Genomic DNA, 18,312 nt, shown 5'->3' with positions numbered 1-18,312 from the left:
ACAACGTGCACATCAAACAGGTCAGTGTCCGCAATGTCCACATCACACAGGTCAGTGTCCACAACGTGCACATCACACAGGTCAGTGTCCGCAATGTCCACATCACACAGCTGGTCAGTGTCCACAACGTGCACATCAAACAGGTCAGTGTCCGCAATGTCCACATCAAACAGGTCAGTGTCCGCAATGTCCACATCACACAGGTCAGTGTCCACAACGTGCACATCACACAGGTCAGTGTCCGCAATGTCCACATCACACAGCTGGTCAGTGTCCACAATGTCCACATCACACAGCTGGTCAGTGTCCACAATGTCCACATCACACAGGTCAGTGTCCGCAATGTCCACATCACACAGCTGGTCAGTGTCCACAACGTGCACATCAAACAGGTCAGTGTCCGCAATGTCCACATCACACAGGTCAGTGTCCGCAATGTCCACATCACACAGCTGGTCAGTGTCCACAACGTGCACATCAAACAGGTCAGTGTCCGCAATGTCCACATCAAACAGGTCAGTGTCCACAATGTCCACATCACACAGGTCAGTGTCCACAACGTGCACATCAAACAGGTCAGTGTCCACAATGTCCACATCACACAGGTCAGTGTCCACAATGTGCACATCACACAGGTCAGTGTCCACAATGTGCACATCAAACAGGTCAGTGTCCGCAATGTCCACATCACACAGCTGGTCAGTGTCCACAACGTGCACATCAAACAGGTCAGTGTCCACAACGTCCACATCACACAGGTCAGTGTCCGCAATGTCCACATCACACAGCTGGTCAGTGTCCACAACGTGCACATCACACAGGTCAGTGTCCGCAATGTCCACATCACACAGGTCAGTGTCCACAATGTGCACATCAAACAGGTCAGTGTCCGCAATGTCCACATCACACAGCTGGTCAGTGTCCACAACGTGCACATCACACAGGTCAGTGTCCACAATGTCCACATCACACAGGTCAGTGTCCACAATGTCCACATCACACAGCTGGTCAGTGTCCACAACGTGCACATCAAACAGGTCAGTGTCCACAATGTGCACATCAAACAGGTCAGTGTCCGCAATGTCCACATCACACAGCTGGTCAGTGTCCACAATGTCCACATCACACAGGTCAGTGTCCACAATGTCCACATCACACAGGTCAGTGTCCACAATGTCCACATCACACAGCTGGTCAGTGTCCACAATGTGCACATCAAACAGGTCAGTGTCCGCAATGTCCACATCACACAGGTCAGTGTCCACAATGTGCACATCACACAGGTCAGTGTCCACAATGTCCACATCAAACAGGTCAGTGTCCACAATGTCCACATCACACAGGTCAGTGTCCACAATGTCCACATCAAACAGGTCAGTGTCCACAATGTCCACATCACACAGCTGGTCAGTGTCCGCAATGCCCACATCAAACAGGTCAGTGTCCACAATGTCCACATCACACAGCTGGTCAGTGTCCGCAATGTCCACATCAAACAGGTCAGTGTCCACAATGTCCACATCACACAGCTGGTCAGTGTCCGCAATGTCCACATCAAACAGGTCAGTGTCCACAATGTCCACATCAAGCAGGTCAGTGTCCACAACGTGCACATCAAACAGGTCAGTGTCCACAATGTCCACATCAAACAGCTGGTCAGTGTCCGCAATGTCCACATCAAACAGGTCAGTGTCCACAATGTCCACATCACACAGCTGGTCAGCGTCCACAACGTGCACATCAAACAGGTCAGTGTCCACAATGTCCACATCACACAGGTCAGTGTCCGCAATGTCCACATCAAACAGGTCAGTGTCCGCAATGTCCACATCAAACAGGTCAGTGTCCGCAATGTCCACATCAAACAGGTCAGTGTCCGCAATGTCCACATCAAACAGGTCAGTGTCCGCAATGTCCACATCACACAGCTGGTCAGTGTCCACAACGTGCACATCAAACAGGTCAGTGTCCGCAATGTCCACATCAAACAGGTCAGTGTCCGCAATGTCCACATCAAACAGGTCAGTGTCCACAATGTCCACATCAAACAGGTCAGTGTCCGCAATGTCCACATCACACAGCTGGTCAGTGTCCACAACGTGCACATCAAACAGGTCAGTGTCCACAATGTCCACATCAAACAGGTCAGTGTCCACAACGTGCACATCAAACAGGTCAGTGTCCACAATGTCCACATCACACAGGTCAGTGTCCGCAATGTCCACATCACACAGGTCAGTGTCCGCAATGTCCACATCAAACAGGTCAGTGTCCACAACGTGCACATCAAACAGGTCAGTGTCCGCAACGTGCACATCACACAGGTCAGTGTCCACAACGTGCACATCAAACAGGTCAGTGTCCACAACGTCCACATCACACAGCTGGTCAGTGTCCACAATGTCCACATCAAACAGGTCAGTGTCCACAATGTCCACATCAAACAGGTCAGTGTCCACAATGTCCACATCACACAGCTGGTCAGTGTCCACAACGTGCACATCAAACAGGTCAGTGTCCGCAATGTGCACATCACACAGGTCAGTGTCCGCAATGTCCACATCACACAGGTCAGTGTCCGCAATGTCCACATCACACAGGTCAGTGTCCGCAACGTGCACATCAAACAGGTCAGTGTCCACAACGTGCACATCAAACAGGTCAGTGTCCGCAATGTGCACATCACACAGGTCAGTGTCCACAATGTCCACATCACACAGGTCAGTGTCCGCAATGTGCACATCAAACAGGTCAGTGTCCACAATGTCCACATCAAACAGGTCAGTGTCCACAATGTCCACATCACACAGGTCAGTGTCCACAATGTCCACATCACACAGGTCAGTGTCCACAATGTCCACATCACACAGGTCAGTGTCCACAACGTGCACATCAAACAGGTCAGTGTCCGCAATGTGCACATCACACAGGTCAGTGTCCGCAATGTCCACATCACACAGGTCAGTGTCCGCAATGTGCACATCACACAGGTCAGTGTCCACAACGTGCACATCAAACAGGTCAGTGTCCGCAATGTCCACATCACACAGGTCAGTGTCCGCAATGTCCACATCACACAGGTCAGTGTCCGCAACGTGCACATCAAACAGGTCAGTGTCCGCAATGTCCACATCACACAGGTCAGTGTCCGCAATGTCCACATCACACAGGTCAGTGTCCACAACGTGCACATCACACAGGTCAGTGTCCACAATGTGCACATCACACAGGTCAGTGTCCACAATGTGCACATCACACAGGTCAGTGTCCACAATGTGCACAGCAAACAGGTCAGTGTCCACAATGTCCACATCACACAGGTCAGTGTCCACAATGTCCACATCACACAGCTGGTCAGTGTCCGCAATGTCCACATCACACAGGTCAGTGTCCGCAATGTCCACATCACACAGGTCAGTGTCCACAATGTCCACATCACACAGCTGGTCAGTGTCCGCAATGTCCACATCAAACAGGTCAGTGTCCACAATGTCCACATCACACAGCTGGTCAGTGTCCGCAATGTCCACATCAAACAGGTCAGTGTCCACAATGTCCACATCAAGCAGGTCAGTGTCCACAACGTCCACATCAAGCAGGTCAGTGTCCACAACGTCCACATCACACAGCTGGTCAGTGTCCACAACGTGCACATCAAACAGGTCAGTGTCCACAATGTCCACATCACACAGGTCAGTGTCCACAACGTGCACATCAAACAGGTCAGTGTCCACAACGTCCACATCACACAGGTCAGTGTCCACAACGTGCACATCAAGCAGGTCAGTGTCCACAACGTGCACATCAAACAGGTCAGTGTCCACAATGTCCACATCACACAGGTCAGTGTCCACAACGTGCACATCAAACAGGTCAGTGTCCGCAATGTCCACATCACACAGGTCAGTGTCCACAATGTCCACATCACACAGGTCAGTGTCCACAACGTGCACATCAAACAGGTCAGTGTCCACAACGTCCACATCACACAGGTCAGTGTCCGCAATGTCCACATCACACAGCTGGTCAGTGTCCACAACGTGCACATCAAACAGGTCAGTGTCCGCAATGTGCACATCAAACAGGTCAGTGTCCGCAATGTCCACATCAAACAGGTCAGTGTCCACAATGTCCACATCACACAGCTGGTCAGTGTCCACAACGTGCACATCAAACAGGTCAGTGTCCACAATGTCCACATCACACAGCTGGTCAGTGTCCACAACGTGCACATCAAACAGGTCAGTGTCCACAATGTCCACATCACACAGCTGGTCAGTGTCCGCAATGTGCACATCAAACAGGTCAGTGTTCGCAACGTGCACATCACACAGCTGGTCAGTGTCCGCAATGTCCACATCAAACAGGTCAGTGTCCACAACGTCCACATCACACAGCTGGTCAGTGTCCACAACGTGCACATCAAACAGGTCAGTGTCCACAATGTCCACATCACACAGCTGGTCAGTGTCCACAACGTGCACATCAAACAGGTCAGTGTCCACAATGTCCACATCACACAGCTGGTCAGTGTCCGCAATGTCCACATCACACAGGTCAGTGTCCACAACGTGCACATCAAACAGGTCAGTGTTCGCAACGTGCACATCAAACAGGTCAGTGTCCACAATGTCCACATCACACAGGTCAGTGTCCACAACGTGCACATCAAACAGGTCAGTGTCCACAATGTCCACATCACACAGCTGGTCAGTGTCCGCAATGTCCACATCACACAGGTCAGTGTCCACAACGTGCACATCAAACAGGTCAGTGTCCGCAACGTCCACATCACACAGGTCAGTGTCCACAACGTGCACATCAAACAGGTCAGTGTCCACAATGTCCACATCACACAGCTGGTCAGTGTCCACAATGTCCACATCAAACAGGTCAGTGTCCACAATGTCCACATCACACAGGTCAGTGTCCACAACGTCCACATCAAACAGGTCAGTGTCCACAATGTGCACATCACACAGGTCAGTGTCCACAACGTGCACATCAAACAGGTCAGTGTCCACAATGTCCACATCACACAGGTCAGTGTCCACAACGTCCACATCAAACAGGTCAGTGTCCACAATGTCCACATCACACAGGTCAGTGTCCACAACGTGCACATCAAACAGGTCAGTGTCCACAATGTCCACATCACACAGGTCAGTGTCCACAACGTCCACATCAAACAGGTCAGTGTCCACAACATCCACATCACACAGGTCAGTGTCCACAACGTGCACATCAAACAGGTCAGTGTCCACAATGTCCACATCACACAGGTCTGTGTCCACAACGTCCACATCACACAGGTCAGTGTCCGCAATGTGCACATCAAACAGGTCAGTGTCCACAATGTCCACATCACACAGGTCAGTGTCCACAATGTCCACATCACACAGGTCAGTGTCCACAATGTCCACATCACACAGGTCAGTGTCCACAACGTGCACATCAAACAGGTCAGTGTCCACAACGTCCACATCACACAGGTCAGTGTCCGCAATGTCCACATCACACAGGTCAGTGTCCACAACGTGCACATCAAACAGGTCAGTGTCCACAACGTCCACATCACACAGGTCAGTGTCCACAATGTCCACATCACACAGGTCAGTGTCCACAATGTGCACATCACACAGGTCTGTGTCCACAACGTGCACATCAAACAGGTCAGTGTCCGCAATGTGCACATCAAACAGGTCAGTGTCCACAATGTCCACATCACACAGGTCAGTGTCCACAACGTGCACATCAAACAGCTGGTCAGTGTCCGCAATGTCCCGAGATGCGTGGAGAGTTTGTAAACACACACACACACACACACACACACTACCACCACCACCACCCCCTCCACCAAATGACAGATACACATACACACACACTCAGGTTTACAGATAGATACACATACACACTGACTAACAGATACACACATACACACACTCAGACATACAGACACATACGCGACTGACATGCATACACACGCACATTCAGACATACAGACACACACATCGACTGACAGATACACACCTTCGCAGACGCTGACTTACAACATACATACACAGATAAACACATACATGCACACATACACACAGGGGTGTTGGATAAGGGTGGACCACTCCTGTTGACCCCTGACCCCTGCTCTTTTCTTACAGCTGGCACCATTGGATGAGCTGGTGAAGGAGGTACCGTGTGCAGGGGTGAAGAGACTTTTCCTCCGCCGGGCACTGGCCGAGTACGAAGCCGAGGTTAACCCGTGCCGTTGCAGGCCCTGTGCCAACAATGGCCAAGCCCTGGTCATTGGCTCCAGCTGCCAGTGCTTCTGCAAACCCTACACGTTCGGACCGTTGTGTCAGAGGGGTGTCCTGGCTCAGGAACGGGAGAGCGGTAAGCCAAGTTCCAGTTCAGTTTATTGTCATTCAACCGTACACCAGTATACCGCCAAACGAAAGAGCATTCCTCCAGATCAAGGTGCACAACACAGTACCTATAACTCACACACAGCACATGAAGTAATATCACCACAAACATTTTAACAACTAGTGAGGTGTAATATGACATAAGAAGTAAACTTTATAACGCTACTGTTGCTTCATGCACGATGAGACCTGTGTGGTGTCTCACGGCCTGGGGGAAGGAGCTGTTTCCCATCCCAACAGTCCATGTCCTCGTACTACGGCACCTCCTGCCTGATGGTGGGGGGGGGGGTGTCAAAGAGATTGTGGGACGGAGGGGTCCGATCACTGACAATGCAAAGGGCCCTCCTGATAACTATCTCGGACGAGTGGAAGGGAGACCCCGATGATCGTTTGTTGGGATTTGCATCTTGCACGTTAAACAGTGATGAAGCTGCTCAGGCCGTGGTTAAGATGGGGTGGGGGGGGGGGGGGGGTGGTGGAGGCTTCCTCACCTCAGTCTCCTAAGGAAATGGAGATGATCCTGACCAAAGAGGTGGTATCGAGGGACCAGGTAAGATCATCAGTCACGCTCACAACCCAGAAACCTGGTGCTCCCAACTCTGCCCATGAAGGAGCTGCTTGTGAGCAGTGAGGGATGGGCTGGCTGCACCCTCCCAGATTCCACGTATAGACCCATTCTACCAGCCACTCTGCCTCCTCTCTGTACATCATCTCCTACCTCGGAACGTGATCCATCACCCCTCACACTCAGCCCTGACCCATATAACAATGACAGCACGGAAACAGGCCATCTCGGGCCTTCTAGTCCGTGCCAAACGCTTACTCTCACCTAGTCCCACCGACCCGCACTCAGCCCATAACCCTCCATTCCTTTCCTGTCCATATACCTATCCAATTTTTTTTAAATGACAATACCGAACCTGCCTCTACCACTTCTACTGGAAGCTCGTTCCACATAGCTACCACTCTCTGTAAAGAAGTTCCCCCTCATGTTACCCCTAAACTTTTGCCCCCTAACTCTCAACTCATGTCCTCTTGTTTGAATCTCCCCTACTCTCAATGGAAAAAGCCTATCCACGTCAACTCTATCTATCCCCCTCATAATCTTAAATACCTCTATCAAATCTCCCCTCAACCTTCTGTGCTCCAAAGAATAAAGACCTAACTTGTTCAACCTTTCTCTGTAAACTTAGGTGCTGAAACCCAGGTAACATTCTAGTAAATCTCCTCTGAATTCTCTCTATTTTGATGACATCTTTCCTATAATTCGGAGAGCAGAACTGTACACAATACTCCAAATTTGGCCTCACCAATGCCTTGTACAATTTTATCATTACATCCCAATTCCTATACTCAATGCTCTGATTTATAAAGGCCAGCATACCAAAAGCTTTCTTCACCACCCTATCCACATGAGATTCCACCTTCAGGGAACTATGCACCATTATTCCTAGATCACTCTGTTCTACTGCATTCCTCAATGCCCTACCATTTACCATGTATGTTCTATTTTGAATAGTCTTACCAAAATGTAGCACCTCACACTTAACAGCATTAAACTGCATCTGCCATCTTTCAGCCCACTCTTCTAACTGGCCTAAATCACTCTGCAAGCTTTGAAAATCTACTTCATTATCCACAACACCACCTATCTTAGTATCATCTGCATACTTACTAATCCAATTTACCATCCCATCATCCAGATCATTAATATATATGACAAACAACATTGGACCCAGTACAGATCCCTGAGGCACACCACTAGTCACCGGCCTCCAACCTGACAAACAGTTATCCACCACTACTCTCTGGCATCTCCCATCCAGCCACTGTTGAACCCATTTTACTAGTTCAATATTAATACCTAACGATTGAACCTTCCTAACTAAACTTCCGTGTGGAACCTTGTCAAAGGCCTTACTGAAGTTCATATAGACAACATCCACTGCTTTACCTTCGTCAACTTTCCTCATAAGCTCTTCAAAAAATTCAATAAGTTTTGTCAAACATGACCTTCCATCCACAAATCCATGTTGACTGTTCCTAAACAGACCCTATCTATCCAGATAATTATATATACCATCTCTAAGAATACTTTCCATTAATTTACCCACCACTGACGTCAAACTTACAGGACGATAATTGCTAGGTTTACTCTTAGAACCCTTTTTAAACAATGGAACAACATGAGCAATATACCAATCCTCCAGGATGCCCGTTTCCAATGACATTTAAAATATTCCTGTCAGCGCCCCTGCTATTTCTACACTAAGTTCCCTCAAGGTCCTAGGGAATATCCTGTCAGGACCCGGAGACTTATTCACTTTTATATTCTTTAAAAGTGCAAGTACTTCCTCTTCTTTAATCATCATAATTTCCATAACTACCCTACTTGTTTCCCTTACCTTACACAATTCAATATCCTTCTCCTTAGTGAATACTGAAGAAAAGAAATTGTTCAAAATCTCCCCATCTCTTTTGGCCCTGCACATAGCTGTCCACTCTAATTCTCTAAGGGACCAATTTTATCCCTCACTATCCTTTTGCTTTTAATATAACTGTAGAAACCCTTTGTATTTATTTTCACCTTACTTGCCAAAGCAACCTTGTACCTTCTTTTAGCTTTTCTACTTTCCTTATTAAGATTCTGTTTACATTCTTTATATTCCTCGAGCACCTCATTTACTCCATGCTGCCTATATTTATTATAGATCTCTCTCTTTTTCCGAACCAAGTTTCCAATATCCCTTGAAAACCATGGATCTCTCACACTTTTAACCTTTCCTTTCAACCTAACAGGAACATAAAGATTCTGTACCCTCAAAATTTCACCTTTCAATGACCTCCATTTCTCTATTACATCCTTCCCATAAAACAAATTGTCCCAATCCACTCCTTCTAATTCCTTTCGCATCTCCTGAAAGTTAGCCTTTCTCCAATCAAAAATCTCAACCCTGGGTCCAGACCTACCCTTCTCCATAATTATATTGAAACTAATGGCATTGTGATCACTGGACCCGAAGTGCTCCCCAACACATACCTCTGTCACCTGACCTATCTCATTCCCTAACAGAAGATCCAACACTGCCCCTTCTCTAGTTGGTACCTCTATGTATTGCTGCAAAAAAACTATCCTGCACACATTTTACAAACTCCAAACCATCCAGCCCTTTTACAGAATGGGCTTCCCAGTCTATGTGTGGAAAATTAAAATCTCCCACAATCACAACTCTGTGCTTACTACAAATATCTACTATCTCCTTAAATATTTGCTCCTCCAATTCTCGCTCCCCATTAGCTGGTCTATAATACACCCCTGTAAGTGTTACTACACCTTTCCCATTCCTCAATTCCACCCAAATAGCTTCCCTAGACGAGCCCTCTAATCTATCCTGTCAAAGCACTGCTGTAATATTTTCTCTGACAAGCAATGCAACACGTCCTCCTCTTGTCCCTCCAATTCTATCACACCTGAAGCAAAGAAATCCAGGAATATTTAGTTGCCAATCACACCCCTCCTGCAACCATGTTTCACTAATAGCTACAATGTCATATTTTCAGGTATCAATCCATGCTCTAAGCTCATCCACCTTTCTTACAATGCTCCTAGCATTAAAATAGATGCATTTAAGAAATTCTCCACCTCTTCCTCTCTGTTTATCACTAACGGTGCAAACAACTTCATTATGTTCTTTTTCTTCCTTCTCCCCTTCATCTTTGGTCTGAGCGCTCCCCTTCTCTATCACCTGCCTATCCTCCCTCACACACCGTTTACAAGCTTTCTCCATTTGTGAACTAACCTCATCTCTCCTAGTCTCTTCAATTTGATTCACACCCCCCAACCATTCTAGTTTAAAGTCTCCCCAGTAGCCTTAGCATATCCCCCCGCCAGGATATTGGTCCCCCTAGGATTCAAGTGCATCCCGTCCTTATTGTACAGGTCACACCTGCCCCAAAAGAGGTCCCAATGATCCAGAAACTTGAATCCCTGCCCCCTGCTCCAATCCCTCAGCCACGCATTTATCCTCTACCTCATTCCATTCCTACTCTCACTGTCGCGTGGCACAGGCAGTAATCCTGAGATTACTATCTTTGTGGTCCTTCTCAACTTCCTTCCTAACTCCCTATATTCTCCTTTCAGGACCTCTTCCCTTTTCCTGCCTATGTCATTGGTACCTATATGTACCACGACCTCTGGCTCCTCATCCTCCCATTTCAGCATATCTTGGACGTTATCGGAAACATCCCGGACCCTGGCACCAGGGAGGCAAACTACCATCCGGGTCTCCTGTCTGCGCCCACAGAATCGCCTATCTGACCCCCTAACTATCGAGTCCCCTGTTACTACTGCCTTCCTCTTCCTTTTCCTACCCTTCTGAGCTACAGGGCCAGACTCTGTGCTGGAGGGTGTGACCCCTCACTGTAAGCCCAGAACCCTGAACCCTCACACTCCAGCCTCGGACCCTCACCACCACCCCTCTTCCTGAGCCCAAATGACCCTTCACCCTGACCTCCCACACCCTCACACCAACCCTACCTGACCCCTAACCCTTCTGACCTCTGTTCCCTCATATTGAACCCTTACCCCAAAATCCCTGACCCAAATCGCTCAACCATGACCTTTCCTTCACCACCCAATTCTCTACCTCATTTTCAGCCCTGACCACCTCATGAGCCTTGACCTTCCCCCCCTACCCACAGCACCAATCCCCCTCACCCCTGCCCGTGACCCCTGACCTGACTGATAAACTCCTGTTGCAGGGACTGGAGTAGACGGAGGCTGGAGCTGTTGGAGTGGATGGAGGGAGTGTCAGGGAGGACAGAGACACCGATCCCGTAACTGTAACAACCCGGCGCCAGGCCCCGGTGGGAGAGCATGCACGGGCCAGCACCAGCAGTCTGAGGCCTGTCCAGACTCCGAACTGGAGTATCTACGGTGAGACATCTCCCACGCACCCACCCCACACTCCAACCCTCAAACTCCCCTTCCCCCACTCTGCCCCTCTCCCTTCCTCCCCAACTCCCCTCCTTCTTTCCTTCACTCTCCTCTGCTCCTCCCCCATGCTCCCCCCTCCTTCCCCACTCACTCCTTCCCCCCTCCTCTTTCCACCTCCTTTTCCACTTTCCTCTCTTCCTCCACCCTCCATTGACCCTTACTTTCCTGTCTCATGCTCCTCTCCTCCTTCCCCCTCCCCACCCCTTCTCTGCCTCCCTCCCCTTCCCCTTACACCATGCTGCCCTCTTCCCCCCCCTCCACTCACATTCCTATCCCCTCTCACTCAGCAAGGAAATCTCACAGCCTCTGGGACATGGCCCTCTGAGGGAAGACACTCCCTCCTCCCCATGGCACCAGGGTGAGCTCCTCATTCTGTCACCCTGATTGTGAACGTGATTCTACCTACGTGCCTCTGATCTGTTCCCACACTCCGCACCACGGGAAGGAGGGGAGTGTTGGTGTACAGGAACATATAGAAGATCGAACAGTCCAGTACAGAATGGGCCATTAACTCAATTCAATCTTCCTTCAGAGACCTCCATTTTCTATCATCCACGTGCCTATCAAAGAGTTTCTTAAACGTCCCCTGATATACCTGCCTCCACCTCCAGCTGTGGTAACGTGTTCCACGCACCCACCATTGTCTGTTTAAAGAATTTACTTCTGACATCTCTATTTTTTCCACCAAACAGCTCAAAATTATGCCCCCTCATTATCAGTCATTTTCACCCTGGGAAAAAGTTTCTAGCTGTCCACTCTATCAGTGCCTCTTATCATCCTGTACACCCCTCATTCTCCTCCGCTCCAAAGAGAAACCCCTAGCTCACTCAACGTACCCTCTTACGACATGCTCTCTAATGGAGTCACAGTGCAGAAGTAGGCCCTTCGTCTATGCCAACCCACTTAAACTGTCTACTCCCATCGACCTGCACCTAGACCATTGACCTCACACTTGACTCCATTAAGTTCCATCTGCCATTTTCCCAGCTGGTCCAAATGCTGCCGCAAGCCAAGATTGCCTTCCTCGCTATCCACACCACCCCCAATCATGGTGTCATCTGCAAATCTGCTGATCTAGTTAAAGACATTATTATCCAGATCATTGATATAGATGACCAACAACAACGTACCCAGCATTGATCCCTGTGGCACACTACTAGTCACAGGACATCGGTCAGAGAGGCAACCATCTCCTACCACTCTCTGGCTTCTCCCACAAAACCAACGTCAAATCCAGTTTACTACCTCATCTTGAATGCCAAGCGACTGAACCTTCCTGACCAACCTCCCATACAGGACATTGTCAAATTCCTGGATTTAGAATCCATATAGACAACATCCACTGCCTTGCATTCATCCACTTTCCTGGTAACTTCCTTGAAAAACTCTGAGATGGTTTACATATTCAGATTCAGATTCAGTTTATTGTCATTTAGAAACCACAAATGCAATGCAGTTAAAAAATGAGACAACGTCCCCCCAGAATGATATCACAAAAGCATATGACAAACAGACTACACCAGAAAATGCACGTAACGTTTGGCAATCCCCACTCCAGAGTCCGGAGAGGCTGCTGCATATTAATATCGCGCTACTGTCAAGCACGTTCCCTGGAAAGGAGCTCCAAATCCACCAGACAAAACAAGACCAAAAATTAAAGCTACAAGACTTGCACAAAACCACATAGTTACAACATATAGTTACAACAGTGCAAACAATAGCATATTTGATTAAAAAAAAACAGACCATGGGCACAGTAAAAATAGTCCAAAGATGTTAAAAGACTGTAAGTTCAAAAGAAATCACCACACAGTTTCCACAAGTTCCGACAGACTTGCCATCCCACGCCGGTGGCAGAAGGGAATACCCCCGCTATGGACTTCCATGGCGCCGCCCGACTCAGCCTCGCAGACGCAGCACACACCGAAAGACACCTGAGTCCGTTGAAAGGACTCCGAGTCCGTCGAACCTCTGAGCCGATGACCATCCCCTCCGGCACAGCTTCTCTGAGCACCATCCTCTGCCGAGCATATTAAGACGGCCCTGCCAACGGCCGTCAGCAACTCGACCCCAAGGACTGGGGGCCTGTTCTTCCCAGCAGAGTCCCGGACCTCACAGCAGCAGCAACAACGAAGAAGGTCTTCCTGGAATTTCCCGATGTTCCTCCATGCTCCCACGTACGTTTTCAGTTGATTATGATTGCACACGGCACCCCACTTCACAAATAACGGATAATCAGCTCCAGAGTGGCCGCTGCAAGCTGCGTCGCGCCGCCATCTTGGATGAACTCCCATACTGATCATGTCGAGAGATACGATCCCTCAGAAAACCTTCCAATAATTTTGCCACTACTGATGTCAGGCTCAGCGGCTTATAATTTCCTGGTTTATGTTTAGAGCCCTTCTTAAACAGTGGAACAACGCTGGCTATCCCCAATCCTCTGGTACCTTACTTAGCGCAAAGGATAATCGAAATATTTCTGCTAGGGTCCCTGTAATTTCTGCACTTGCCTCTCACAGGGTCCAAGTGAGAACACTGAGGATCTCTCCACACTGATATACCTCAAGGCAGCAAATACCTCCTCCTCTGTAATGGAGGGTTCATGACCTCACTACTGCTTAGCCTCACTTCTGCACACTCAGTGTCCCTCTCCAAAGTGAATACAGATGCAAACTATCCAGACAGAATCCTGGTAAGTCTCCTCTGCACTCCCTCTGAAGCTTCCACATCCTTCCATGAGGCGACCAAAACCTAACACAATATTCTAAGTGTCGTCTAACCAGGGTTTTATAGAACTGCAACATTAACTCACACTCACCTCAACCCCCTGACCAACACACCACCTTAATAACCTTTTCAAATCGCGCGGCATTTGAGGGCAGATTCCTGACCTGACATACTTCCAACAGCACGGTGGAGCCACACTGTTTCGAAGAGCAGGATGGTCCAATAAGAGGTTGTACTGCACCTCCCCATCTGGAGAATGGGTTCGTTCAGGTACCTATTCAAATTACACTGTGGACTACCAACCGAAAGTCCTTCGAGGGCCCACAGACACTGTACCCCATCACCGACTCTCTCCCCTTCCACAGCCCACACACTGTACCCCATCACCGACTCTCTCCCCTTCCACAGCCCACACACTGTACCCCATCACCGACTCTCTCCCCTTCCACAGCCCACACACTGTACCCCATCACCGACTCTCTCCCCTTCCACAGCCCACACACTGTACCCCATCACCAACTCTCTCCCCTTCCACAGCCCACACACTGTACCCCATCACCAACTCTCTCCCCTTCCACAGCCCACACACTGTACCCCATCACCCTCTCTCTCCCGTTTCACAGTCCACACACTGTACCCCATCACCGACTCTCTCCCCTTCCACAGCCCACACACTGTACCCCATCACCGACTCTCTCCCCTTCCACAGCCCACACACTGTACCCCATCACCGACTCTCTCCCATTCCACAGCCCACACACTGTACCCCATCACCGACTCTCTCCCCTTCCACAGCCCACACACTGTACCCCATCACTGACTCTCTCCCCTTCCACAGCCCACACACCGTACCCCATCACCGACTCTCTCCCCTTCCACAGTCCACACACTGTACCCCATCAACGACTCTCTCCCCTTCCACAGCCCACTGACACACTCTCCCTTTCTACAGCCCACACTCTTTCCTGTCACCAACTCTCTCTCCTTCCAAACCCCTGGAAACTCTGCCCCATCACAGACGCTCTCCTCACCCAATGAATCCCCTCCCACAGCCGACAATCACTCTCCCCACCCACTCAATCCCCTCCCTCAACCCACCTACACTATCCCCCATCACCTACTCTTCCCAAACATTTACTGAGAGCACAGGCTCTGGGAGAGGTTGGTGGGAGGGAGGGAGGGTGTATCTGGGAGCCTGGGTGGGGTTTTGACACTGGGACTGTGTTATCTTTACTGTAGGAAGCTCAGAGTGTTTATACAGTGGGAACTCACGCTATGTACGTGTGCCATGCTGGCTACTACCTGTCAGGAGGCGATGGAGCAGTGAGGTGTGGGGAAGACCTACAGTGGGAGCGCAATGAACTTCGCTGTTTGCGTGAGTGTGCTCTGCGGACCACCGCTTATTTACTTCCTTTGAAGGTCAGTTTGATTCTTGTTTATTCAGAAATCGGCCCACCGATTAACCCAAGTCTAACCGTGGGACAATTTACAATGCCCAATTAACCCAACTCATCTGTCTTTGGACTGGGAAGGAAACCAGAGCAGATGGAGGAAGCTCACGCATCCATGGGAGAATAATGGAATGGGCTCTCCGGTTCCCACCCCCAATCCCAATGCAGGTCAGTGTAAACTGGCCCTAGCGTGTGGGTGAGAAACGGAATTGGATGGAGGAGTTGTTGGTAGATGGAGAGTGCTAGTATGGACTCAATGGGCTGAAAGGCCTCTTCCAGGCGATACGTTGCACTGAGGTAGTCTCCCCTGAGGGTGATTAGTGGAATCAGGGCAAGTAGATGGTGGGGATGCAGAGTGGCCTGGTATGAACTCCATGGATTTAAGGGTTTCTCCCGGGAGTTGTGTGGTGCTAACATGGTCTCCCCTATTGCAGGGTGAGGAACGAAATCAGGCAGGGTGGGGTGGGGGGAGGTGTTGGTGGGTGAGGGATGGAATCTGGCAGGGTGGGGTGGGGGGAGGTGTTGGTGGGTGAGGGATGGAATCTGGCAGGGTGGGGTGGGGGGAGGTGTTGGTGGGTGAGGGATGGAATCAGGCAGGGTGGGGTGGGGGGAGGTGTTGGTGGGTGAGGGATGGAATCAGGCAGGGCGGGGTGGGGGGAAGTGTTGGTGGGTGAGGGATGGAATCTGGCAGGGCGGGGTGGGGGGAGGTGTTGGTGGGTGAGGGATGGAATCTGGCAGGGTGGGGTGGGGAGAGGTGTTGGTGGGTGAGGGATGGAATCTGGCAGGGCGGGGTGGGGGGAGGTGTTGGTGGGTGAGGGATGGAATCAGGCAGGGTGGGGTGGGGGGAGGTGTTGGTGGGTTTCTCCTGAGAGATACGTTGTGCTGTGATGGTCTCCCCTATTGCAGGGCGAGGGACAGAAATGGATTGAGGTGGGGGAAGGGACGGAATTGGGATGGGGTAGGGCGAGGGACGGAATTGGATTGAGGTGGGGTAGGGTGAGTGACGGAATTGGATTGAGGTGGGGGAGGTGTTGCTGGGTTTCTCTCGGGAGATACATTGTGCTGAGATGGTCTCTCCTATTGCAGGGCAAGGGACAGAAATGGGGTGGGGGAAGGGATGGAATTGGGGTGGGGGAAGGGACGGAATTGGGGTGGGGTAGGGCGAGGGACGGAATTGGGGCGGGGGTAGGGCGAGGGACGGAATTGGGGTGGGGTAGGATGAGGGACGGAATTGGGATGGGGGAAGGGACAGAATTGGGGTGGGTAGGGCGAGGGACGGAATTGGGGTGGGGGAAGGGACCCAATTGGGGTGGGGGAAGGGACGGAATTGGGGTGGGGGAAGGGTGAGTGACGGAATTGGATTGAGGTGGGGGAAGGGACGGAATTAGGGTGGGGTAGGGCGAGGGATGGAATTGGATTGAGGTGGGGGAGGTGTTGCTGGGTTTCTCTCGGGAGATACATTGTGCTGAGATGGTTTCTCCTAATTGCAGGGACAGAATGCGTCCCACCCGTGGTGGGCCCCGGAGTGGTGGTCTCTCCTTCCAAACCCAGCCACAAAATTGGGCAGAGGATCTCCCTGTCCTGTTCTGCGTCCCTGGCCTTGCATGGTCCCACCAGCATCACATGCGGCCCCAGTCTGCTCTGGGACCCTGATCCGCATGAAACCAGGTGTGAGTCAGGTGAGTCACCAGCGTCACATCCCTTCCCAAACCTCCAGGGCTTCCTTCATCTTTGGTCGGATTGAGGGGCACCCCAAAGCATGAGATGGGAGAGAGGGGAATGGAGCCCCGTGTACTTGTCCCTCTCCTACAAACCCACACAGGGTCACATACTCTGTGTTCACCTTTTCCTTCACTCCTCGAGCCTCTTAACTCAGACATTCCCCTCATCAGAATCCACCTATCACCTCCCCACTCCTTACCGGATCTATCTATTACCAACCAACCCCTCACCTGGATCCACCTATCACCTCATCGCACCTCACCTGGATCCACCTAGTCGCACATCGCCTGGATCCACCTAGTCACACCTCACCTGGATCCACCTATCACCTCGTTGCACATCGCCTGGATCCACCTAGTCACACCTCACCTGGATCCATCTTGTCACACCTCACCTGGATCCACCTACCACCTAGTCGCACCTCACCTGGATCCACCTCGTCACACCTCACCTGGATCCACCTAGTCACACCTCACCTGGATCCACCTGACACCTCGTCACACCTCACCTGGATCCACCTGACGCCTCGTCGCACCTCACCTGGATCCACCTAGTCACACCTCACCTGGATCCACCTAGTCACACCTCACCTGGATCCACCTGATGCCTCGTCACACCTCACCTGGATCCACCTGACACCTCGTCACACCTCACCTGGATCCACCTAGTCACACCTCACCTGGATCCACCTAGTCACACCTACCTGGATCCACCTGATGCCTCGTCACACCTCACCTGGATCCACCTGACAACTCGTCACACCTCACCTGGATCCACCTGATGCCTCGTCACACCTCACCTGGATCCACCTAGTCACACCTCACCTGGATCCACCTGACACCTCGTCACACCTCACCTGGATCCACCTAGTCACACCTCACCTGGGTCCACCTAGTCACACCTCACCTGGATCCACCTGACACCTCGTCACACCTCAACTGGATCCACCTGATGCCTTGTCACACCTCACCTGGGTCCACCTGACGCCTCGTCACAC

The 18,312-nt window shown here is 50.7% G+C and overlaps 1 protein-coding gene across 1 annotated transcript in view; it reads left to right on the top strand.

The window, feature by feature from the left end:
* Positions 1-18,312, top strand: part of LOC132396584 (complement component C7-like) — a 77,609-nt gene that overhangs the window by 44,691 nt on the left and 14,606 nt on the right. Inside the window, exons 11-15 of the mRNA XM_059974264.1 lie at positions 6,156-6,387; positions 11,181-11,355; positions 14,325-14,412; positions 15,382-15,517; positions 17,084-17,272. Of these exons, the coding sequence (XP_059830247.1) occupies positions 6,156-6,387; positions 11,181-11,355; positions 14,325-14,412; positions 15,382-15,517; positions 17,084-17,272 (820 nt within the window). The remainder of the gene's footprint in view (positions 1-6,155; positions 6,388-11,180; positions 11,356-14,324; positions 14,413-15,381; positions 15,518-17,083; positions 17,273-18,312) is intronic.

Source organism: Hypanus sabinus, chromosome 7, assembly GCF_030144855.1.
Source record: "Hypanus sabinus isolate sHypSab1 chromosome 7, sHypSab1.hap1, whole genome shotgun sequence".
Taxonomy (NCBI): Eukaryota; Metazoa; Chordata; class Chondrichthyes; order Myliobatiformes; family Dasyatidae; genus Hypanus; species Hypanus sabinus.
Note: the sequence above shows the minus strand (reverse complement) of the source record. Positions and strands in the feature narration are given on the sequence as shown.